The sequence below is a fragment of the Podarcis raffonei genome, chromosome 16, assembly GCF_027172205.1.
Source record: "Podarcis raffonei isolate rPodRaf1 chromosome 16, rPodRaf1.pri, whole genome shotgun sequence".
NCBI lineage: Eukaryota > Metazoa > Chordata > Lepidosauria > Squamata > Lacertidae > Podarcis > Podarcis raffonei.
This window is the reverse complement of record NC_070617.1, coordinates 15,998,403-16,023,038: the sequence shown is the minus strand read 5'-3', so window position 1 is coordinate 16,023,038 and position 24,636 is coordinate 15,998,403. Positions and strand designations below refer to the sequence as shown.

Here is a 24,636-nt window from a genome sequence, read left to right as displayed (position 1 = left end):
AGGCAGAAAATCCTTCTCAACACGAACTGCTCAAGATCATCTTTTAACAGGCTAAATCAGGGACTGAACGATGCGTATAAAGCATATGCTCTGGCCTTTCCTTTCCCTGCATGGTCGTGTAGGTCACTGTATTTTTTAGTTATTTCATAAAATTTATCCACTGTTTGATTTTTTTTAAAAAAATACCCTTCACAGCAGTTTACCAAAAATTATCAATAGGAAAAATTAACAATAGTTTAAATACTTTTGAAAAGTTAAAACAGACTAAAAGCAGATTAAAACTCACACCATCTTTTTAAAACACTTGGTAGACTTGGTTTTTAGCCGGCGCAAAAAAGAGTACTGTGAAAAGAGCTTGCCTGCTGTCAATAGGCAGGGAGTTCCCAAGTGTGGGTGAGGCCACACTGCAACCCTGAGTTCTTACAAACGGGGAATGCGTATTATGAACCAGTTCCACCAATGATGAAGACTCACTGTTATTGGTACCCCACGTTCTGACCAACAGAGCTGACAGGCCTGACCAGTTTACAGCGCAGGATGGGAACCTTACCTGCTGGCATTGTCCTCATTCAGTCAAGTGCTTTAATTGCAAGCTATGTCAGGTGCAAGCACAAGCGATACAGCCTCCCCACCCCCCCACCCCCCGGTATTTGGAGGCCTCCACTGACTTGCGCTTGCCTCCCCCATCCATGCACAGTCCATCATCATACCTGCAGCCGAAGCTGAGCCATGTCTCTCATGAGCCTGTTCCGGCGAGCTTCCTCTGCGGCCTAAGGGAGAGCAAAGGGAATGATGCACGTCAAACTGCCTTTGCACCTATGGTCCCATTCCACAACTCTTGAATGGTTCCTCCACTTGCTTTTGCTATCCATGGCTGGTGAGATGGTTAGAGGGTGTTGGAACTATGACCTGGGTTCAGATTCCCACTCGGCCATGTTGCTCACTGAGTGGTCTTGGGCCAGCCACTGCCTCTCAGCCTACCCTACCTCCTTTGAGGATAAAATGGGGAGCAGGGGAAGAACCATGTACAGCCCCTTGAGCTCCTTGGAGGAGGTGGCGGCATATAAATATAAGAAATAAATCTACTGTAAGGTCACAAAGGCCTAAATATGCAATGCAATATAAACAGTATAAAATTGCATGCTCTGAATACTCTCCCCATCCCCTAGTTGAAATGTAGACTGCAAACAGTCTAAAGGACCCCTCCTTTTTGCTGACAGCCACAGAAATAACACTGTAAAGTATTTTAACACTTTCCCTAGACTTTTTTTTTTTAATGGGCAAAGAAAGTGCTAAGTGGAGGACTAGAAACTTGGCTCCTACAAGTCTTTTCTCAGCCACTCACTTCCACATCACCCCTGAAACTTCCATCAGATGCTTCCCATGCATTTTCTGATATTTTCTCAGGCTTCACCCGTGGCATAAACTCACATATGGAAGAGAAGAGCTGTGCAATGGACAGGCATGTGACAAGACAGGGAATGCAAGAGGGGGTCCCTGAATGGCTATCAAGCCTTGCTCTTCCCTGGAGCATGTTTGTTCTGTCCCACTACTCCCCTCCAGCCCACCCTGGAAAAGCTCACCATGCGGAACTGGGCCTGGGCCTGCTGGAGCAAGCCGTCCTGCTCCGACTGAGCGATGCTGATGAAGATCCCAACCTCCGGGTTGAACTGCAGGATGCTGCCTTGCAGGTGGGTGATGAAGTGTCCGAAACTCCGGATGCAACAGATACGAACCACGGACTGTAATGAAGAAAGAGGAGGAGGACCCGGTGGGTGGAGAGAGCAGGGAGCGCGTCCACTTGTGGCCGAGATGGGAGCTCACACACACTAAAGCAAAGCAAAAGCTCCCCTCCTGAACACCTGAAAGGCTACAGGAACAGCTGGGACTTGGGAGGGCAAAGGATGGGCCAAGCCGGCTGACCTCTCGCTGCAAAGGATCAAAGGGAATGTTCAGTCCTGCTCCCTGCAAAGAGCTCCTATGCCAGAAGGATCAAACCCCATCCAGCGACACCAGCTGACTGACAGGTGGGCGTGGTTTGGGAAAATAGCCTCGCGCACCAAACTGGGCCCCTTTGGTGGGACAGGACTGGCCTGCGAGCTAGAGGTTCCCCACCCCTCAAGTCCTGGAGCAAATGTTCTACTTGCCCTCACGCTCCTTGCTTCCCCCCCTCCAGTCCAGAAGCCGCCCATGACTTCTGAAAACCAGCACCAAAACCAGCCTCTTACCTCCTCCACTTCTGCAAGGAGAGGCCTGTCCTGCTCAAAGTTGAACCTCTTGTGCGCGTTCTTCAGCGGGGGAAGGTTGCGGAGGGCCATGTCCTCTGGGAGCAGCAGGCAGGCAGGCAAGTCTGGCAGCTCACACCCAGGCAGCATGCTCTTCACCTCGTTGCAGAGGAACAGCCCTGCGCATCGGCAGTGGGGAGGGGAGGGGACAGAACGGCGGCTTTATATTTCTGGGTCACAGAGGCAGAAGTAGCAACTAGAAAGTCACGCTAGTCCTCAAGGGAACATCTAGTCTAAAACTGGGACTTCCACAACTCCTTGTGGTGCCGGCTCCGACTCTGCCACACACGGGAGTCACCCCCGCAGGAAGCCCAAAGGGGGAAGATGCTCCTGGCTTGGGATGCTTGTGTCTCCTTGGAAGAACCAGGTTGCAGCTCAGTGGAAGACCAAATGCTCTGCATGTAGAAGGTTCCCCAGATCGACCCTCAGCATCTTCTCCAGGTAGGGATGGGAAACAAACACACTAGGCACTAGGCTAGATGAGTAACTTGACTCTGTGTAAAGTGGCTCATTACATTTCCATATCATGACCAGGTCTGACAGTAAGCGCTATTCAATGGTGGAACGGACAACCTTGGAAGCTGGTGGACTCTCCACCATTGAAGGTTTTTGAACAGAGGTTGGGGGTGGGGGCATCTGCCAGGGACTCTGCACCTGTTATTTGTGCATTGAAGGACGTTGGGTTAGATACCCCTTGAGATCCCTTCCAACTCTACAATTCTACGATTCTGATTCTTTTCATGAGGCATAAAGAAGACCTCAGCAGAATCTTCCCTCTCTGAATCCAGACAAGCCGCCATCAGGTAAGCAAGTGTGGCCTTGAAGGTGGAACTGGGGGAAGCTGCTCCCACAGAAAGGGGCTTTGTGCTTACTCCACTGCATGGCATACGAGCTTGGTAGACTTTTCCAGTTCTTCTGGAACTAAGCAATGGAATTCCAGAAGAACGTTAAGAAGTCTACCAAGCTCAGATATTGTCTACGCAGATTGGGACAGTAGGTCTCCAAGGGTTTCCAGCAAGGGACATTCCCTGGTTCACCAAGAGATGGTGGAGACTGCAAACTGAAGGTTTCAGGTTCAAAGAAGTCGCTGTGTGTGACTAGACTTTCCCCCATCTAAAAACAGCAGAAAAACTAGGTGTAAAGCAGGAAAAAGACCCAGGAAACTAAAGAGTGCCTGAACTGCACAGGAATATGAAATTTGAGTGTTGGGGGTGGGGGTGGGGACATAAGAAAAGGAAATTTCTTCTCAAAGTTACCTGAGTCCTGAAGGTCTCCAGCTGAAGGAAGCAGGTTCAGAAGGACAGAAAGTCTGTTCCACAAACTCTGAGAACTCTGGAGCGGGGGAAAAGCACCACAAACAAATGCAAGTTGAGCATGTGGTGAATATTAGGACTTGGGCCAGAGATCCAGGTTCAAGCCCTTGCTCAGACTGGCCAGCTGCTACCACCTCCCAGCCTAACCTACCACACAAAGTCAGCGCAAGGATAAAATGGGATGCCCTCAGGCCCAAACTACAGCTGAGAGCAGGGGGCCCATGAAGGTCTGCCCTTGACATAAAGCGCAAGAGGGTGGGTGGGTGTGCGTAGATTTAAGGTAGAAATGGGGCAAGAATACGGCACTGAAACACTCAACATCTCCCACCCAACCACAGTCCCTTTCTTCCCCAGCTTGGCTTTGACTGTGGAATAGAGCTCAGCTGGGAGAAAATTGCCTGGGAGGGAAGGGTTCACAGCTCCCCTTGCTACTTTAAATCACAAGGATTACATGAAGTGTGTATTTGAAGGCATGTGCCTGTCGCCCTCCTATTAGTTTGAGGTCTACTTGAAATCCCATCCTTTTCCCTAAAATATATCTGATAAATATCAGAACCGTGGGTCATTTACACCTCCAGCGCCCCTTTGCCTCTTAGCGCGCATGCGCACCCCCCCCGTTAATCCCACCGCCCCACCAGAGCTGGTACCACCCACTTTGGGACCCACTGCTTTTATCAGTTACTTCTACTTTTAGCAGTTAATGGCAAACTGCTTTATACAGGCTGCCAACTGCAGTGGTTGAGTGCATGAGATAGAGGCTCATTCATCAGCCCAGAGGTGTAAAGTGAAGAAGTTGTGTAAGTGGGATTTTCCCCCATTACCCCTCCCTACCTGTGCACACATGATGATGAGATCAGTGTTGGTTCTCAGCCAGTCCAGAAATACTTTGACAGTCGGCAGCAACCCCTCGTTGGTGATGATCTCCAGCTTCTCCTGGAGAGAACGCTCATTCCTGCAGGATTTACTGCTAGAGATGCTCTCTTCCGACTCAGAAACATCGTCTTGGACAAGACAAACGGATCGTTAAAAACAAGGAACTTAGATAATTAAACAAGGAGTGCAGATTGGAAAATGCAATTCCCCTCCAGAGGAGAGACACCCACCTACCCTGCCAAGTGCTTTTTATTTGGCCCCTGGGAATCAAGTTTTAATCTAGAGGTGATGAAAAGCAGTAGCTGGCACCTTCACAGAAAAGAAAATCATTCCCTATGAGTAGGGATGGTGGAGAAGGAGATTTAGTGCACAATTTAGTACACTACCCTGCCTCAACTTCCTTTCTGCCACGCTTCTGCCCCCATCTGCAGTATAAATTTAAAGCAGCACCATACCATTTTAAAGAGTCATGGCTTCCCCCAAAGAATCTTGGAAAATGAGGTTTGTTAAAGGTGCTGAGAGTTGTTAGGAGACCCCTATTCTCTTCACAAAGTTACAAGTCCCAGAGCGGTTTAACAATCAATCCTTTTTCCCAGGGAACTCTGGGAATTGCAGCTCTGTGGGGAGGAAAAAGGACCTCCAATTAACTCTTAGCACCCTTAACATATTACACTCCTGAGGATTCTTAGGAGGAATAAGCCACGACTGTGGTATGTTGCTGCTTTGAATGTATAGTGCAGATGGGGACATAATGTCAAAGGTTAGAAGACATTTTGTCACCCCACGTTAAGACAGCAATGTTTTGGGGGCACGTAGCTAATGCTGGCCTGGAAACGGATATCAAAGGAGTTCTCATCTTGCCCCCTTCCCCACTTACACCTCTAGGTTGGCAACTGGGATCTGTGTCAGCCAGATCTCGCCCACAAATCACCCTCTACAAAATCCTAAGGTCTTTCCACCCCACTTCTATTCACACACCCTTTTCTCCATTCATGGAAGGGATCTCCTTTCCAATCTAGTGTGCAGGCTCGTGCGCTCTCTCTCTCTCTCTCTCTCTCTCTCTCTCACCTTGCTCAGTCATTTTGGACTTCTCCACGTCCCCATTGACACATGGCTTGCTGTCCGCCACCTCTTTCGGGGCAGGCAGCTCACAGTTTGGTTTGAGGAGGACGTTGCTGAAAGTGGGGGCCAGCCGGAAGCAGCGCTTGGTCTGGAAGAGCTGCGTGGACATGGCCTGGAGGTTGCTGGCTATACTGGCATCACTGGCGCCCAGCAAGCCTGGCCCATTGGCCACAGGAGGCTCCAGCAGGGGCTCAGTCTTGGCAACGCCAGGGCTTTTCAAGTCCACCAGCCTGCCAACATCCCCTTCCGCAGAGTCCAATGCCTCCGGAGCGCCGTTCTTCATGCCCTTAGCTTGGCTGCCCCCCTCGGCGTCTGGCTCGTCCTCCATGTCTTCCAGGTCCGAGCGTGACTCCTGGCTGTTCATGTCCGAGTCTGTTTCCACGTCAAAAGCCGCCTCGGCCTCCTCGTCGCTCTTCTCTGAGCCGCTCTCTGAGCCATCACTCCCTTTGGTGGAATCCGGGCTGGAGTCGGAGTCGAAGCCCTCGCTCAGGTCGCTCTCGTCCACCTTCTGGACGTGGCGGCGACGGCGCAGGCAGGAGAGGCGTGAGTATTTCTTGCCCTTCTTGCTCTCGCTCTTCCGCTGCTCCTCGCTGGGTCGGTGGTTGGCCAGGTCCCCTTCAGCTTCTCTCTCAATGGAGTTCAAGGACTCCCGGGCCTCCAGATCCTCTGCAAAAGAGCAGCCGAGCACACATTTTTGGAAACTCTTAAGATACGCAAACCGGCTTGACTACTGTTCATACCAGTGGTTCCCGAAGTTGACACTCCTGGGGGGGGGGATTACCTGGGAGGAGGGGGCAAAGGGGCAAGAGATGGAAGGGGGTGCTGGAGATGTAAATAACTGTGTCAGATTTTTGGAAAGCTGGTCTCACTGGATAAAGTTCAAGCATTTTGTTGAATTAATTAAACTAAATAGTTTTAACTGAATTTTGAATAACTGTGGAAGTCATTCTTGCTGTTTATAGTTTTACAGTGGTACCTTGGTTGTCAAACGGATTGGCTCCCAAACAAATCGGCTCCCGAACGCTGCAAACTCAGAAGTGAGTGCTCTGGCTTACAAACATTTTTCGCAAAATGAACATCTGACACGGCTTCCACGGCTTCCGATTGAGTGCAGGAAGCTCCTGCAGCCAATTGGAAGCTGTGCCTTGGTTTTCGAACGGTTCTGGAAGTCGAACAGATTCCCAGAATGGATTAAGTTTGACAACCAAGGTACCACAGTATTGTGTTATTATCTTCATCCAGTGAAGCTGAATGGTGGGAGATTCATGACAGGCAAAAGGAAAGACCTGCACAGAGAACGTAAGTTAAACTAAGGTTTCACTCCCACAAGATCTAGTGATGACCCCCAACTTGGATGGCTTTAAAAGGGGTTTGGACAAATTCATGAAGGAGAAGGCTATCACTGGCTTTGATTACTATCTTCTGTCGGGGTTGGGTCCTGTTTCCCTGCTCCCTATAGGTATTTGGCTGGCCACTCTGTAAACAAGGTGCTGAGCCAGACAGGCCTTTTCCAGCAGGGCTATTTTCAAGTTCTTACAGACTGTCCCCAAAGAACTTCCCAGGATCCCCTAGGAAAAGTAAATAACTGTTAACCAGATTATTTTCACCACTGCCTGCCTCGTCACAAGAGCAGAACACAGTGTGGAAGATGGAAGGCAAGGATCTTAGAATGGGCAAACTTAACCCTTCTTGCAGCCCTCACCTGTGCCATCATTCCGAAAGGCTGGAACTGGATTCTCCCCTTCTTCCAGCTCTGCTTGCAGGCGAATATTGACGTGGTTGATGAGGTGCGAAAAGAGGGCCAGTGTGAATGCAATGGCTGCACTATACTGCTTGGAGCCTGTAAGGAGAGAGATGAGGCAACATCGGCATCAAGGGGAGCTGGCAACTGAATGGGAAAAACAGTGCCTGCCACGTCCATGGGGGAGCAAACTCCATAATTATGCATTTACCTATATTCAACTGCAGGCACCCAAATGCCTTTGGGCGTCTTTATGCGATCAAAGTTAAAATTCTTGTCAACTCACTGTTATTCAGAGATTTAAAAATCCTTTCTGCAACAAAACTAAGAACTCCATTCAGCCACTTGCATATATCATGTGCCCCCTTCCACAGGAGGGTCTGGAGGGTGGCAATTTGTGATCAGGCCTTTTCAGTGTTGGCTCCCTGTTTGTGAAATGCTCTCCCTGGGAAGGCTCACTTGGTGTCATCATTACATAGGCTTCAGTCGCCAGGCAAAAACACTCCTTTTTAACCAGGCCTTTGGCTTTGAACTATCTATGGCCTTTTAGAGTGAGTGGGATGCTTTAATATATTATCCCATCCTAGTTTTAAAGTTTGTGGGTTTTTTTGCAAGTTGCTTCAAATTGCCAAGGCAAAAAAGCAACTAACAAATTTAATAAATGCTAATGCTAATGATGATAAGCTAAATATCCAGACTATGAAAATACAAATTTAAAGTGAAATGAAATGAAAATGCTTCGATCCCAGATTTACTCTGTGAGCACCTGAGCCTAGGAGTCAATGACTGAAGTGGATGCTGAACCACCTCATCTTTGCTGCTGTTCTGGAAACAGGAAGAGTTTGAGAGTTGCTAGCTCAGTTCAACCAATCATATTATAAGGAGAGACCGACAGGACAGCTTAAAACTTGCACACCAAGTCTGCAAGAGGAGGACACACCACACACAGCCATGCTGCTCACCTGCCCTCTTGAGGCTGTGGACACTCATCAGACAGACAATGACCATCCGGAAGATGAGGAGGTCTGGCAGGAAAGAGTAGCCATTCTCGCACTCCTCTTCGTCGTCGTTGGCAGAGCTCGTGTTGGGCGAAGAGGGCAAATAGAAGAGGCAGAGGTTGAAATCCTCCAGTACCGACTGGCAGAGAGACGTCAGCTCAGAGTCTGCAGAACTGAGAGGTGGGTGACAAGGAGAGATGAGCCACAGAGGATTGTCCCACAGCAAACAGGAGGTGCAAGCAGTTGAAACAGGTCAAGCCTCTCCAAACCCTAGGCAACCACAGTGGTTACACAACCCCCATAACGAGCTATCAGAGTCCTCATCTGCAGAGGCTGAGCTGATGAGTGGGTAACTAAGAACCAGGCAACCCCAATACTTGATCTGAGGGCACATTCTCCTCAAGGTGCTTTAGACTCACCCGACACATTAGGAACTTAAGAAGCTGTCTTATATGAAGTTGGACCACTGGTCATTCTAGATCAGTATTGTCTACACTGACCAGCAGTGGCTCTCCAGGGTTTCAGACAGAAAGCCTTTTCCAACCCTACTTGGGATTGAACCCAGGACCTTTGGTATGCAAAGCAGATGCTCTACTAGTGGCAGGAGACTCTCAACCGGTGAAAAGGCAATGAAAAAAATGCAGAAGAGTGTTGGAGCAAGGAATTCTCCTTCCTCTCATGGGAAGTTATTCCAATGCCCTTGAGTTTGTTTGGACCAGTATATTATCCCAATGTAAAAGTGCTTTGCTTCAACTACATAATCTACTAGGAGTTAACAAAACAGCACAGTAAGAATAAAGACGCAGAAGACTCACCTGCTCTTTGGCTGAAGGAGGCTCTGCAAGTACATGAAACTCACTAGTAACCTCTTAATGTCTTTGCACCTGCAGGGGGGGGTGGAGTTGGGAGAGGGAAAGAGAGGAGGAAGGGCACAATTATCCCAAGGAAGTAGTCAAGGAAGATTTTTCAGTGGTTTCAGATAAGGCCTTAGTCCCCAACAGCTCTAGCTCCACCCCCAAGACTACTAGAAACAAAGTAAGTTCAGCAGAGGAGAAGGCATTTGTGCAAAATGGGGAACTGTGGCAAATCTACTCAGTCTACTTATTTTCTACAGATTGCAGAGTTCACTTTGCTTGGCACAGAATCTAGACTGTTTCTTCTCTTTCTCGTCTTTTGGTCATTTTCACCCCTTGTAATATAATGCTTTCTTAAGACTCTGAAGTAGTCCTATAGCTATGCAGCTAGCACCACAAAGGCAAAGGAAATTTCAGGCACAGCCAATATTAGTATGTGACAGGCACATTCTCCAATTTGGAATAGGAGGGAGGAGAATCCAAACAGCAGCAGCTTTGGCAAAGGACCCCTTCACTCACCAAAGTGGACTGGAGCCTCAACTGAAGAGCAGTCAGGAAAGACAAGGAGTGAGAGTCCTAATGCTGAATAAGCCTCAATTGCACAAAGCCACAGTTTTCCATCTCTCATGTGCTCAATTGGCATGTCATCCCACTGGGATCAGTCACAGGTGTTTCTCTATGGAATTAGGTAATGTTCACAGAGACTGGATAACACTCTACCTCTGGACATGTCTACCAGAACACTGGACAGATTTTGAGATTTGCTCACCGCAGGACTGAACCACATTACATCCTTACCTCTTTTTGCTGGGTGACAGTTTCCTGGTTTCACATTTCTTCAGCTGGTGATACATTTTGGCAGCCTTATCGTACAGGCGTTTGAGATTCCCATAAGCACCTTCAAAGGACACTTCAGACTGGATACTAAACAGGCACAAAACCCCAAAAGCAGAAATGTTAAATTCTCAGTAAAACCCCAAACAAGCAGCGGGTTACACTTGACAAGGTCAAAAGAGCAGAATTTTGCCACCTGTAGAATTTATTGAAATCAAGCAAGTTTGCACCTCTTTGCCTGTCTCACTTAACTAGTTTTCCACTTGTGAGACTTTGAGCAAAGCTCTGCAAGACCTTGGCTGCATCCAGATGTCATATTTGTTAAGAATTACATTTCCTTCCTCCTGGCATCAAAGCAGAAGTTCAGAAATTTTCACTTCTGGTTTCAGTTAAACAGCGTAGCATTGTATTCAATGCCTAAACTGTGGCTAATCATAACCATGGCTTGCTAGCACAAACCAGAGTTTTAAGCTGGTTTGTTTCAAACAAACCATAATTAATAATAGTTTGCCAAGTTCAGGCAACATGACTAGCTGCACTGAATTGAAAACAGAAGCTTCAAAATTCCTATTTGTGGCTGTGCCGGAAATGGGAGAAGGTGCAAGCCCTGTGAGGTCAGACTCCTTCCCTTCACAATAAACCTAAAGTACAGCACTCCCCTGTCAACCACTAGAAATCTCATTCAATGTCCCCTCTGGTTTCAGTCACTTCATCAAGCATCACTCACACACCCAAGCATGCAGGCTGTTTCACACCATTCCAGAGCAAGAACCCCATGTTTGCCACTGAGCAAACCTCAGCTAATCCTCTCTCTCATTAATGTGCCTGTTCATTTGACAAAATTACCAACACCTCTTTCTCACACACAGCTTTTGGGTATGTATCTAAAATGTAACATGAGAGAGGCAGAGTCTCCACACAGAGCTCCACATACCCATCAACTAGGATAACTTTCCCACCTTGTCTAGCATATACACCTTCTTCCACAGAGTTCTGAAAGAAAAGCGTGGGATTCTCTCTACTTTGTAGAGAAACAGTCAGAAACAGGACTCTCTCCGACTGCACAAATTAAGAGAGCAAGTGTGATATAGTGGTTAGAGTGTCAGACTAGGACTGGAGAGACGAGGGTTCGAATCACCACTCAGCCATGAAGCTCACTGGGTGACCTCGGGCCAGTCACTCACTCTCAGCTTAACCTATCTCATAGCGTTGTGAGGATAAATTGGGGGTGGGTGGGTGGGAGAACTATGTACGCCACCTTGAGCTGACTGAACAAAATGTGGGTATAAATGTAATAAACAAACAAACAAACAAACAAACAAACGATAGAATGCCTTGCCTCTCCACTGAAGCTCCTATGCATGCCACAGGGTTCAGAGTGTGAATGAGGTCTTCCCACCTTTTCAGGAACGGGGTAAGAAACAGCTTGAGAGGGGAAGGGGAAAAGCCACCAGAAACAGCTATAATTTTGCTTTTAAAAGGTCTAGGAGGGAAGGGACATTATGCTTCTGAGCAGGCCTACAAGCTCCAACATTTGTGGCGTAGAAAGACTCGATCAACAAGCACATTTCCCCCCCAAAAATGAACCCCATTTGTACAATATTGGAACCAACTTAGATCTGGAGAGGTGACAGCACTAGACATACTAGCAACAATGGAATCTTCTGAGTTGGCAGGCCTCTTTGGGGAGACTTACTCATCTCTCACTTGAAGTTTACAATGTATTTTAAAAATAATTAAAGCAGAAATTCTGTGGAATCTGGTGCCTAAAACCGACTTGCAAGCTACACAGCACCCCGCTCACAAGTTCCTGGGATTGATTTATTTTTAGCTGCTTTTCAAGGACTGACAGCCCAAGGGCACAGGCTGCAAGCGCACTTGTAACAGAGCAACCAGCATCCAGGCAGTCAGGTTAGGCAGCTATGGGAACCACATTCCAGCTATGCACAGAGCAAGAAAGTCAACAGGCGATACACTGCACAGTGAAAAGTCCTCTCTGCCCCAAAGCAACAGGTGGACTTGCTCTCCTTGGGATGCACACTCACCAGCGCAGGTAGCAGTAGGTGGCTTCCACGTTGTAGTAGTTGCTCCCCGCCAGTGTCCCCAGCTGGTTAAAAGGCATACCTGTCCCAAAAAGGCAGAAGTGAGTCAGCTCCATATGTGCTTGTCCAAATCTCCCAACAACAACAAAAAACCCTGGAGTCTAGAATCCCACCTAGGATTTGCAGCTGTACCTGACCAAGTCATATTCAGAACAGTCCCAGTGAAATCAGTGGGCACAATCAGCTTAACCCACTGATTTCAATGGGTCTGCTCATACACTCGTGGGGGTGTTTGTTTGTTTTTGTTACTATGGTATGCAGTTTTCTGTTTTTATATTGTAAACTGCCCTGTGATCCTCAGATGAAGGGCAGCATAGAAATTTCATACATACATACAACCCATGGCCTTTTTGCAAGTACATGGGGCTGCTCTTCCTTACTTTGCAGGAAGACTGCAGAAGGAATTGTGTTAGAGCCCATAAAGGACCAGAGGAGATGGGCTCCTTCCAGAAAGGCATATCCAGTCATTTCCACCATTTGAGCAGCTGGAAGGCAAAACTTAAGAGGAACCCAAAAGTGACAGGGAGTGGGAGCTTGATCATTCATCCTGCAAAGCCTGAATCCCTCAGCCCCCTTCCCTTTATGGCCAGGCTGTGTCTAAAGCCCTGGAAGCAGCCAAAGCAGCTTTCAAAACATCTGTGCAGCCTGGTCCTACAGCTGTCATCAAGATTTTACAGGCCAGATCCACATAGGCTGAGCTTCCACAGACCCAAGAACATCGTTTGAACTGTGGAACTGTTTTTTATTGGACACAGGAAGCTGCTTTGTGGAAACAGTTCTTCAAAAAGCGAGGGACACATTTTTAAATACATAAAAATTGGCTGATGGACTGGCAATGTTGGCTCTGCCAATTAAGTGACTTCTTGTTGTGCTGGCTTAGAGACAGAGGCAAGGGGTTCTCCACCACCTTCCTGTCCAGAGTAACCAGAAAGAGAAAATAGCTGCAACAGTGGGAAAGGTTACTGCCAACTCCACCACGGCCCTCTGAATCCAGGGGGAGAAGTCATGGAGGCACATAGTGATGGTGTCGTTCTCCCACATCCATGGTTGACGGGCTGGGTGGGCCCAAGATGCTTCCACAAACCATGTGGGGAAAGTCCTGAAGCTGTTGAGTACTGGGGATTTCTCTCAGCGGACAACACACAGGAAGGACAGTGTGCATGTACATGATACACCCACACTGCTTTCAGCTTGGGAGATTACCATCACAGGCCTGATTTAGCTCAGATCTGTCAAAGAATCCCTTGCTCCATTGCCTCCAACAAGAGCCAAGAGCAGCCAGAGGCAGGGCAGTAGTTTACAAATACTGATCATCTTAATCGTGAGCAGGCTGGCAAACATTCCAATGGGCTAGTAACTTGAAGACAAAATTGCCTGGTAGACAAATCTGGGCGAAGGATCATAAGACATGGACTAAACACTTACCAATTTGTGGTGCAACAGAAAGGGCTTGATAGTAAAATCTCTCAGCCAGCAATTCTGTGTCCACACCTGCTAATTCGTTCTGATACCGAGCTGATGAGGAAGAAGCACACACAAGAGTCTTATGGATTGCAGTAAGGAAAGGTGTAGAATTGCAGCACAACGTGGAACAAATTCACATCTCTGGGCAGTTGGAAAGTTTAAGTAACTTTTCACAATCCTTTTGAAGTTACCAAAGTCCAATGAAATATCTAAAAACACAACATAAATGCCTCCAACTCTACAGTAGTACCTTGAGTTAAGTACCTAACTCGTTCCGGAGGTCCGTTCTTAACCTGAAGACCACTTTAGCTAATGGGGCCTCCTGCTGTTGCTGCGCCGCCGGAGCACAATTTCTGTTCTCATCCTGAAGCAAAGTTCTTAACCCAAGGTACTATTTCTGGGTTAGCAGAGTCTGTAACCTGAAGCGTATGTAACCTGAAGTGTATGTAACCCAAGGTACCACTGTACTAGGATAACTCTAGTTCCCAAACCCCAGAACTTGGGGTGGGGTGGGGGAATCCTGGAAGAGTCTTAAGCTCAAGTTAAGGAAAAACCCCAAAAGGAGGAAGCCCAACAAGCATGGAATATCATTAACACATCCTTGTCATCTACACAGAGTTCACGTAGGGAATTATTAAAGGGGCTTTTGATGAGACGGTCCGAAGCCATTTAGGGCTTTGCTAGTCAGTAATGAATGGAGTCTGCTTCCCCTTTGCAATGTAAGAAAACTGTGGATTCACTGGGCCAGAGCAGCACCCCAATTTCCACTGTTAGCACTCACCTAAATCCCCCAGGTAAACCAGACACCGGTGGCAGGCCATCTGCGCCCATTCCATCTCCTTTTCCGATGCAGATACAGGCTTCTTGCAGCCTATGGAAGACACAAGGAATACGGTAACCTGGGATGAGCACTGCTCAAGAACAAGGCAGCTGGGGCTCTAAACCGATGGTGGAGAGTCTGCCCACACCAGAACCACCACGCTTGCCTTTGCTCATATGGCTAGGCTTGTTCCACAAATAGACCACACAAACTGCAGATTGTGATCTCCTGAAAGCCTCTGCTTTTATTTTTGGAAAAGCAAAAAAGGTTGAACAGCCTCAGGGGGGCAGAGATGACCTCATGTTGTCAAGGGGGTGGGGTTTCAGTCCTATGCTGTCCACCACCCGGCTCCAATAGCCATGACAGCAAAACAGCCTTCGGCAACCTGCTGTGCACCAGATGTCTTAGTTCCACTGGCTGGAGCCAGCTGAGTTTGTAATCCAGAACATCTGGGGGACACCAGGTTGGCAAAGGCTGGAGAACAACATGCAATACAAAAATGTCCCCTTAATTTCTGTACTAGAGTACTGTAAGAAATGTTTGGAACAAAAACGACTTCCATACATACTCTGGACATACTATGGTTCTGCCCCCACCACAATAGCAACGCAGGTAAGATTTCAAAGTGCAATTAATGTGTCAAAAGCTACACAATCTTAAATGTGGATTAGAAGGCATTCTGAGGGCTTAAGTTCTGCAGCAGTATTAATGGGATTCTCACAGCGATGGTTGCCAAGGACACGAGTCTCTCAGTGCATCATTCTGGAAGGCAGCCATCAAGAAAGCGATGGACTCCCACCAGTCAAGAACTGAGCATGTCCAAGTGAACAAAAAAGCCGTTTCTAGCCATCTCACAGGGGTCAAAGGACTCATCTGGACATCAGATCCTCCCTCAAACACCTCTGCAAAACCAGATCCTTCACAAACTATCTGGAAAATTCTATGTTATGTCATTTACTGAGAACTCAGCAGCTTATAATGCAATCAAGATTAATTACACCAAGAGCAAAGCTGTAAAAACCAACCCAGATGCCATTTTGTAAAGCCCCATTTAACAGACGGATAAGACCCATACGTGTTTAAACGAAAGAAGTGAATTATGTAAGCCCTATTAGAAATGCAAAACTCACAACACAATTCTATACAAAACAACACCTTACCTCATATTTTTTCACATTCCTAGATTTAAGCATAACACTGATAACACCTTAAAATAAAATATCTGTATCTAGACACTTTTCAGTATGGACTCCCTTTTTTCAAGGAGTCAGTCATCTGACTGCCAATCATGTACAAATTTCTGAATTCTGATTGTCTTGCCCAAATGTGTGTTAAAATGCTGCAACAGCCCAGTCAAGAAAGGCCATCGTAAGTGCTCCTGAGAAATACAAACATGGCCAGGATAATCAAACCACCTTGGATATGGGGAGGAGCAAAGATTAGCAGCAGAACACATGCTTGGCATGCAGAAGGTTCTAGGTTCAATGGCTCCCAGCTTCCATATGACTATGACGTAGGTGTATGTTATGGAGTGGAGGGCATCCCAGAGGTGGTTCCTGCCACACTAAGAGGTAGACAGTAGACAAGGCCTCCACCCTTGTTCTTAAAAGCTGGGTGCTCTCATCGTTTTCGTAAGGTTTGTGCAAAGTTTGCAGTGGGAGGGACATCTCAGATACTAAGCTTTTCCGTTACATAAGTAAATGGTTAAGTGCAGATGATTTGAGTAACCATTGCATTGAATAAAATGTTCTTAAAACAGAGAGCCTGTGTGGGGTAGTGGTTAGAGTGCTGGACTAAGACCTGGAAGAGCAGGGCTTGAATCCCTAGTCGGCCATCAAGCTTATTGCCATCATTTAAACATAATGTGTGCCTGCTCAAACTGCAGCCGAGGTATTTCAAGGTTCCCCACAACCACCCCCACTTGCTCTTCTCAGAGCTCTTTATTTTCAAACTGGACTTGGAAGAAAACCACAGATGTCACCTTGGGGTGAAAGGTAGGGGTACAAATGCAATAAATGAATGGTAAATAAAATGTATGTCAGCATCTGGATACTGACCTATCAGAGGATCCGTAACATGTGTCCAGTCAATACAGCCCTGCAGCTCTAACTGATAATGAGACTGGATATAGAGAAGAAGGTGTTGGTAAAAGCCGATACCAGCAATAAGGTGAGTCCGGTAGGCACACTCTAGGGTGCTGCGACTATGAATGTGCTGTGGGGAGCAAAAAGAAGAGGGGAGGGGAAAATAAAGTTAGAACACATCCCCAGTTGCTTCACCACCACCTTCACCCCCCTCCCCGTTCTCAAAAGGTAGCTAAGTTCAGCAGAAAACTCTTCCTTTTCTGGCCACTCTATGCCACCCCTCTTCTGTAGAACTTGCAATGTGTAGGCTGCCACTGGCATTTTGCTACTTGTCGTCTCCCTACCACAGATGAGCTGTGCCAGCCTGAGGGCTACTTTGCACTAAGATGCAAGGGGGCAGCATGGGGGCACTGGAAGTGTAAATGACTATCAGTCTTTGAAAAGCTGGTATCACTGAATGAAACTCATCCATTTTGGTGAATTAATTAAGCTACACAGCTTTAACTGGATTTTGAATAAATGTGCATTTAATCATTGCGGTTTTGAATATTATTGTGTTATTATCTTCCTGAATGGGTTGTGCAAACTGCTACTTTGAATGTTTTTTATATGATACAGGGCACTGGGGGTGAATTTATGGAATCAAGAGGGAGGGGGGCCAAAAGTTTCAGAACCAGTGGTTTAAATGCAAAAATAAAGGGGGAAACAAAATTTGGGACATAACACTTTCTGAAAAACTGACACAAAAACATCATGTGGCCAGAAAGCAAACAAAAATCCCACCAACTTTTATGATGGACTGGTGGACATTCATCCAGTACACAAAGAAAGATAACAAGACAAGCTGCACCTGCCATATTACGCAGTATACGGTTGTGTTAACATTTTCCTTCATACTGATATTAGCAACTTTCAGTCTCTCTCCACTTCAGGTCTTGTAGGAACTTTGCTATTACTGTTTACATCTGCACTATGCTTCCAGGCTGGGGAAAGCAGGGGTACATTATTGTTTTTTATTTTCAATTTTAAAATGCTTCTTTCAAAAAGGTTCAGAGACAGCTTGCCTTTTTGTTTGTTTTAATGAGCTGAATGACTTCATAGTAAACTTTCCTCCACAGCAGCTCTTCTGCTTTCCTCCCATAATCCACTGGGTGCAAGAACATCAGCTTCACACATAGTTCACGTAACCTACGGCAGGAAATTGGAGAGTGGGCAAAAGAGAGGGGGGTTAGCCTTCAACTTAGCAAAAACAGCCACTTAAGCTATGATCCCTTCCCAGCAGACCCAAAAGATGTGCAGTCTGAAGCCACCCATCTTCCACTGCATCCTGCAATCTTGGTCAAAGGCACAATACAGCTTAACAAAATACAACTTAACACAAAATGTCAGGGCAGGGCAGCCAGAGGCCAGATGAACCCTTTACTTTTTACAACACCTGGCATCCCATATGAGACATGGCAATCATTCAAGACAACCTCCTCAACCCATAGAAACATCTGGAGGGACTTACTGCACTAGAAACTTTAATATGCAGTATAAACTTGTTTTAAGTAGCAGTTCCAACTTTTAAGCTGCTCTTATGGCATTTCCCCTGAGAAATGACAAACTAACTAGTATTGCTGTAGTTTATTCTATTTTTTTTAAAAATGTATAAGTGAAAAAGCAATAAAATACTTTTTTATACTAAAAAAAGAAGCCCCACATAGTTGAGGCAACTAAATAGCCAAGGAAAAAGCAGGACATGGTGGCAGTCAGTCTAGCTTCCAGACTGCCTGGTCACTGTCTCCAGGCAAGATAGCTTTTTAAAACTGGGAGAGTTGGAGCACAGTCTGCTTGGAAGCTTCTTCTGTGCAAGTTCCGCTGAACTCCCAAATGCACAAGCACCTTGTACACCCACCACCCACCGTTTTTTCAGGCTACTGCTGTGTCACATAATTAACAAAGGTATGTGCGGGTGAATAGGCTAGGTAAACTTTATTATGGGGTAAATTTTCTGCAAGGGTGTTCCCAAACAACATTATGTGTAAAGCAACAGCTCTGACCACAAGTCTGAAATCTGCTGCAAAACAAAGCAATATCCTTGCCTGAATAATCCACTGGCCCGATAAAAGGCGGGCGTATATATCATATCATTAATATTAAGCTTCCGCAAGTATTTTTTTATTCCGTTTATATCCGGTCTCTTCCATGACATTGAAGGCAGTGTGCATAAGTCCATGCAAAGCATCCCTTCCATACCTGCTTAGTTCCAAGCAAGGGTAGATCTTGTGCCTTCAAGACCATGCCTCTAAGTGAACTACAAAACTTTTAAAAAAATAAAGAGAGACTCAGCTTGCTTACTTGTTTCTCAGGCTGATGTTCTCTGGTTTAAAAACTTCTTGATAAGCTGCCTTGTTTCCAAGAATGAGATCCAGTCTATGCACGGCTTCTACCACAGCTCTACAAGAGACACAAAAGGACAGCAAGTATTAACATAAGGAAGACACAACTTTGAGAGCTGCATGGGAATTCTGTATTGCCATGATCTTCCTCCTTTCCTTGGTTTCTTAAAGCTTGTTCACCCAATCAAGATACATGGGTGACAAAATAATACTGTACTGTGATAAAATAAAAGCATATTTAAAACATTTTAAAGCATCTGAAAACATTTAAACACACTAAAACAAGTTTAAAAACAGATGTAACCAAATCATGTGTCTGGACAAGCCTGCTGAAACAGAAACATTTTCAATAGGTGTCTAAAATAGTATTGTGAGGGTGCCGGCTTAATGTCAATTGGCAGGGAGTTCCAGAGCACCAGTGCAGCCACACAAAAGGAACGACTCCTCACAAATGCAGAATGAACAGCATGTGGCACTTGCAAAAGTGCAAGTTCTGCAGATAAAATTCTGGGGTGCAATAGCCACACCACCTGGCTAGTTACCTTTGGTCACTGTGTTTACCCTTACTGCAGGAGGCAAGCCTCCAGTTTTAAGCAATGCGCAGCCAGTTCAGGTGCTTGTTCCTTTCTCCAAGCATCCCTCAGAATTCAGCTGCATGGAGGAAGTCAGGCCTGACCTAGCACGTCACTTGCTACTCCCTGGCCGTGAATCCACATCAGCAGCAGCTGAAAATGTATCTGACAGGGGGCTCTAGTCCACAAATGCTTGTAGCATAATAAGTATGTCACGGTGTAACCAGACTGTTTTCAGACAAGAATCCAACAGAGCCACCCTTTCAGAGTCTATACCTGTTAGGAAGAAAGAATAGCCGCATTTGACAGGCTAGACTCCACTGATGGAGAAAGTCCATAGCTCCGCCGGTGGCTGAATCCTGACTAGAGAGTACACTCATGTTTTTCTCTCCTTTGCTCCCACAGAATGTTAGCTACCTCTCCATACTTCCAGATGAAGATATTGGAAGCAAACCCCTTGAGGTGTATGTTTTTAGGACCAACTTTAGGACCAATTTTTATGGTTGCAAGTTGTTGGGTTTTAATGTTATAACCCACCCTGGAACCTTAGGTTGAAGGGCAGGCAATAAACACACACACACATTCTAGGTATGTTTGTGTGTGCAAAGGGTAGCCTATACACAACCTATTCCCATAAAGCAACAACTCCCAAGCAGCCACTACCCTCAAGTTCTGAACTTGCTGCCACTGCTCTGGAAGGAAAGTCCCACTCCAAGATTTAAAAGCTTGCACAGGTGCCAAATACCATGTGGTTCTAAGGCTGTAATGTAAGGGTGGGCTCCATTCTCTGGTGAGAAGCCTTCCAGGGGCCACATGCCAGTACTGGGTGGGGCAGCCTGGGCCAAAAATGGGCATGGACGCAGGCAACATGTCCACATTAATAGACCCACAGTACACATCCTTAAAAAATGAAGGACGTTTTGCAAGCAAGATTCCACACAGGGAAAATTTGAGCTTGGGGACTGCACAATAGAAGCAAAACACAGGCAAGGTTGGCTAGGGGGAAGCCAGGTGTGACTTGGGCTCACTTGACAGTGAGAAAGACACGTACTGTACAGCACAACTTTGTGCAGGGTAACTTGAAGCAGGAAAGTTAGCTGGAGAAACCTGCAAGGAATACGTGAAGACTATTTGGGGCAGTAGTTAGCCATCTGGTGCTCAGCACCAGGCTTCAAACACACCCTTTCCCCTTACTCTCTCTAAGCAAACCTAAAGGCTTCACAGTTAAGAAGTACTGACCTTCCAACTACTTGATATTTTCAATATAGCTGAAAGCAGTGCCACTTTGGGGTATTAAGAGGTTGGCACTGGACCTCGCTGACGCATTTTGATACCTACTGCTGGGTTTGCTCATTGGCAGAAAGCAAGTCTAATGCCTCAGTCTATTAAAAGACCCGAAAATGGCAATGCATACCATGCTCCATGAACACAAGCCAATGACAAGCATTCTGACTGTAGGGAAGAAGGCAGGGAAAGCTGTTTGCATCTCAAGCCTCAGCTGTACTTGGCCAAGGATTCAAACTCAACCACAGGCTCACCAAGTGACCTTAGAAAAACCACTTACGTCATCAGTTTTCTTCCTTCACTCCACACTGCCCTCCACTAAAAGACAGCTATGTGACCTACGATGTGGCAGGGAAATGCCTAAACCATAGAAAGCTAACCTTGAAAAAGGCTGCCTTACCCTCCAAGGGTCATGTGCCACTCTCTCATGAGCATTTTCACAAACCATTCACACCTGCAGGCACATAGCACACATATCCTTGTCATAGTACCTGGTGACAAGGTTTAAACCTCTAATTTCATCCCAGCACTGCAACGGAGCTTCAGATCACCCCATCACCATGATGGCTGCACGAAGAGCTTTAAATATTTCCTCCCAATCCAGCACTATTATGGGGAGGAAAATGAGTACTGGTGGGCCTAATCTGCTTCATGGGTTTGCCACTCTGTCTTAAACCAGATGTGGAAAACCTTTGGCCCTCCAGACATTGCTGAACTCAAAACTCTGAGCATTCCCAGTCCTTGGCCTAGGGCTGATGGAAGTTGTAGTTCAGCGACATCCGGAGGGTCTAAATCCAGGTTGCTGTCTAAGAAAATGCCAGGAAGGAGACAGGAGAATCTATGTGGAGCCACAGGGAAAGCATATGAGGTGGGGACAGAAAGGAACAGAATTATTTACTCTTTAGTGATATGCTATGAAGCAGAGGGACAGGGCAACCAAGTGCATCCAGCATTCAACTTGCATGCAGTGCAATAGCCACTGAGAGTTGCCATAATCCATCTGTGAAGTAACCTGCCTCCATATAACATTCTGAAAATAATGATGGAGGGAACTAGGCAGATGCAGCAGACAGGGCTTTGTTAAGTGCCACAGAAGAGAATCACTTAAGAATGTCTGCCTTTACCGCCCTGCCAAAAAAAGGTTGGGATGGAGAAACTGTCAACTTCTTTACACCCTTGACTCTCGATTTCCTGCTCCATCGTACTCTGCTTAAGTGGGAATAGAAGAAGAAACTGGCTGATAGGGTCAGGGTGGATTAAAAAAAAAGGGCAGGGCTGGACCTTTTAAAAAACCAGAGCAAGGTGAAATAAAATAATTGCAAATGCCTCCTATCACCCAGTGGAGAAAAAAAAAGAACAACGGATCCATACGTTTGCGGGAGTTTGCCAAATTTAAGGAAAGCTTCCTCCTTGCCAAGCTCCATCTAAGAGATCAGGCAGAAATGGGTGGCTTGGAGAGAACCAGGTACAAATCCCTGCTGCCATTGGGTGACCTTGGTCCAGCCTCTCACTCACAGCATACCCCTTCACAAGTGAGGATAAGATGGGGATGAAGGGATTTGGGCCCATTTTCAGCTCAGGCTTCCTCACAGGGTTGCTCAGAAGATGGGGAGGGGACCTTGAGTCATTCAGTCACCGTGTTCCACCTCGGTATCATTCAGTCACCCTCTTTCATCCTCACTTAAGGATTGTTGAGAAGAAAAACTGGGAAGGGGGGGGGGAGCACATTACGTCATTCAGTTGTCCTCTTTTGACCTCATGGGGAATAAAGAGAATAAAGGGTGTGTGAGAGGTTAGAAAGAACCTTGAGCTATACAAAGTAAGTTTTAACTATTTTAAATTTCTGAATTTGAAATTGCTATAATCTGCCCCGGGACCTCCTGGTGAAAGGTGCACAATAACTTTAGTAGTAAGAATAATAACAATGACAACAACTTTTACCTAGCCTCCTGTTCAGGGCTGCTGCAATGCACATTCATCTCTTGGACTTCCAATAGATATATTATAGCAATATTCTGCCTTACATACATTAAGATTAAACTGACCAGGTACCTATTCAAAAGAGGCGAGGAGGGTGAAGGCAAGAGGATTAAAGGTGGGGTGAGAAGGCACCTTGGCCTCTACAGCTCCCCCCACCTATACAATCCCTCTCAGGGTCACTAAAAATACAAAATAGGGTGGCCACCTCAGGCCAGTCAATTGTGCTCTTTCATAGGGTTGCAAAGGAAAATGCAGAGGAAGATAAAAGATAAGGGGTGGGTGGATGAGAAAGATCCTTGGGTTTAAACAGGTGTAACCTGCTCTGGGCCCTTAGGTGGGGAATTGGTCCTAACCCCCCTTATTCTCTCAGAAACCCAAAAGGAGGGGGGGCTAGAGGATGAAGAGACGGATGTGAGAAAGATCCCCAGGTCATAATATTGGGTAGGTGGCTAATAAATAATGGTGATCATCCTATCCTCCCTCCTCAGGGTCGGTGAGAACATAAAACGGGGGAGGGAAAGGGGGCACCTTAGGCCACTCAGTTGCGCCCTTTCAACCTCACGAGAGGATAAAGTGGGGGGGGGCACGACCGTGGGGTGTGTGTGTGTGTCTGAGAAAGAGCCTTGGGTCCCAGTATTGCGTTTTAATTCTTGTAACCCGCCCTGGGACCGGGCAAATCACCACCACCCTCGCCTAACCCGCCCCCCGCCCCGGGGCTGGTTGTGGGGCGAGTTAGAAATATGAGCGGGCTGGGGGAGGAGGGGAACCATGCCCGCCACCGTGACCTCGGTAGACACACAGATATAGTTGGATAGATACATTAACATTTGACCAGGTATCTATACCCAGCGGGAGGGAGCGGGGAAGAGGCCTCCGAGGGAGATAAACCGGGGATGGGGGTGGGGTCTCCCTGCCTTCCTCCCTCACCGGTAGAGCCTCTTGGTGTGGAGAGCTTTGGCCTCGGGTTCCCCGCCGCCGCCGCCGCCTCCTCCGCTTCCGCTGCCTTGGCTCATGGCGCCCAGCCGGGCCTGCCCCGCGTGTGGCCGGCGGCTTCCGAAGGGCTCCCTCAGCAGCTCCACCTGCCGCCGCTGCTCCAGGCCCAGCCTTCCCCGCGGCGTCGCTCCAGCTGCTGCTCGTCCCGCCGCCCCTGCCTCAGGGGCCGCCGCCGCTGCTGCTCCTCCTCCGCCGCCTGCCTCTCGAGACTCCCCCGCTGCCGCCGAGCCTGCTGCTGCTGCTGCTGCCGCCGGCGGCCCCCTCGCCCGGCAGCCATCGCGCTCCGGCTCCTCCCCCGCCCCGCCGTGCGCGCGCTTCCTCCCTTCCCTTCCCTCCCTCCCTCCTTCCTTCCTTCCGCGATCGGGATCCCGGGGGCTGCCGCGGCGGCGGAGGAGGAGGCTGCCCACCTCAGCCAAGTCGCGCGAGAACTCGCCCGCGCCTCTCGCGAGACCGGGCCCGGCGGGCGCGAGCGCCACCCCACCCCGACCGCCAGGGCCGCATAGATACATACATACATATACATACATAGATCTAGAAAAGTAAAGAGGGAGCATTTAGTGGCCTGCTGGCAAGCTTTGCTTTGCTTTCTGACTGTCTGTCTGTCTTTCTTTTACACCTTTCCGCCTCATTCTGATGTACATGGTCCTTCACACACACACACACACACACACACACACACACACACAATCCTCACAACCCTGAGAGGTAGGGCAGGCTGAGAGGCAAGGACTGGCCCAAGGTGAGCTTCATAGCTAATGAGTGGGGATTTTTGAACCCTTGTCTCTCCCAAGGGACATGGGTGGCACTGTGGGTTAAGCCACAGAGCCTAGGACTTGCCGATTAGAAGGTTGGCGGTTCGAATCCCCGCGACAGGGTGAGCTCCCGTTGCTCGGTCCCTGCTCCTGCCAACCTAGCGGTTCAAAAGCACATCAAAGT

At 47.4% G+C, this 24,636-nt stretch overlaps 1 protein-coding gene across 1 annotated transcript in view; it reads right to left on the bottom strand.

Moving 5' to 3' along the window:
• SMG5 (SMG5 nonsense mediated mRNA decay factor) overlaps positions 1-23,987 on the bottom strand; it is a 28,890-nt gene extending 4,903 nt beyond the window's left edge. The window contains exons 1-17 of the mRNA XM_053369607.1: positions 23,635-23,987; positions 18,831-18,929; positions 17,555-17,678; positions 16,464-16,620; positions 14,368-14,457; positions 13,548-13,637; positions 12,066-12,144; positions 9,985-10,110; positions 9,148-9,216; positions 8,297-8,505; positions 7,296-7,433; positions 5,540-6,259; positions 4,430-4,599; positions 3,542-3,617; positions 2,229-2,404; positions 1,584-1,742; positions 711-770 (exon numbers count right to left, since the gene is read on the bottom strand). Coding sequence (XP_053225582.1) covers positions 711-770; positions 1,584-1,742; positions 2,229-2,404; positions 3,542-3,617; positions 4,430-4,599; positions 5,540-6,259; positions 7,296-7,433; positions 8,297-8,505; positions 9,148-9,216; positions 9,985-10,110; positions 12,066-12,144; positions 13,548-13,637; positions 14,368-14,457; positions 16,464-16,620; positions 17,555-17,678; positions 18,831-18,929; positions 23,635-23,720 — 2,628 coding nt within the window. The 5' untranslated portion in view covers positions 23,721-23,987. The remainder of the gene's footprint in view (positions 1-710; positions 771-1,583; positions 1,743-2,228; positions 2,405-3,541; positions 3,618-4,429; positions 4,600-5,539; positions 6,260-7,295; positions 7,434-8,296; positions 8,506-9,147; positions 9,217-9,984; positions 10,111-12,065; positions 12,145-13,547; positions 13,638-14,367; positions 14,458-16,463; positions 16,621-17,554; positions 17,679-18,830; positions 18,930-23,634) is intronic.
• Between the last annotated feature and the right edge of the window lie 649 nt (positions 23,988-24,636).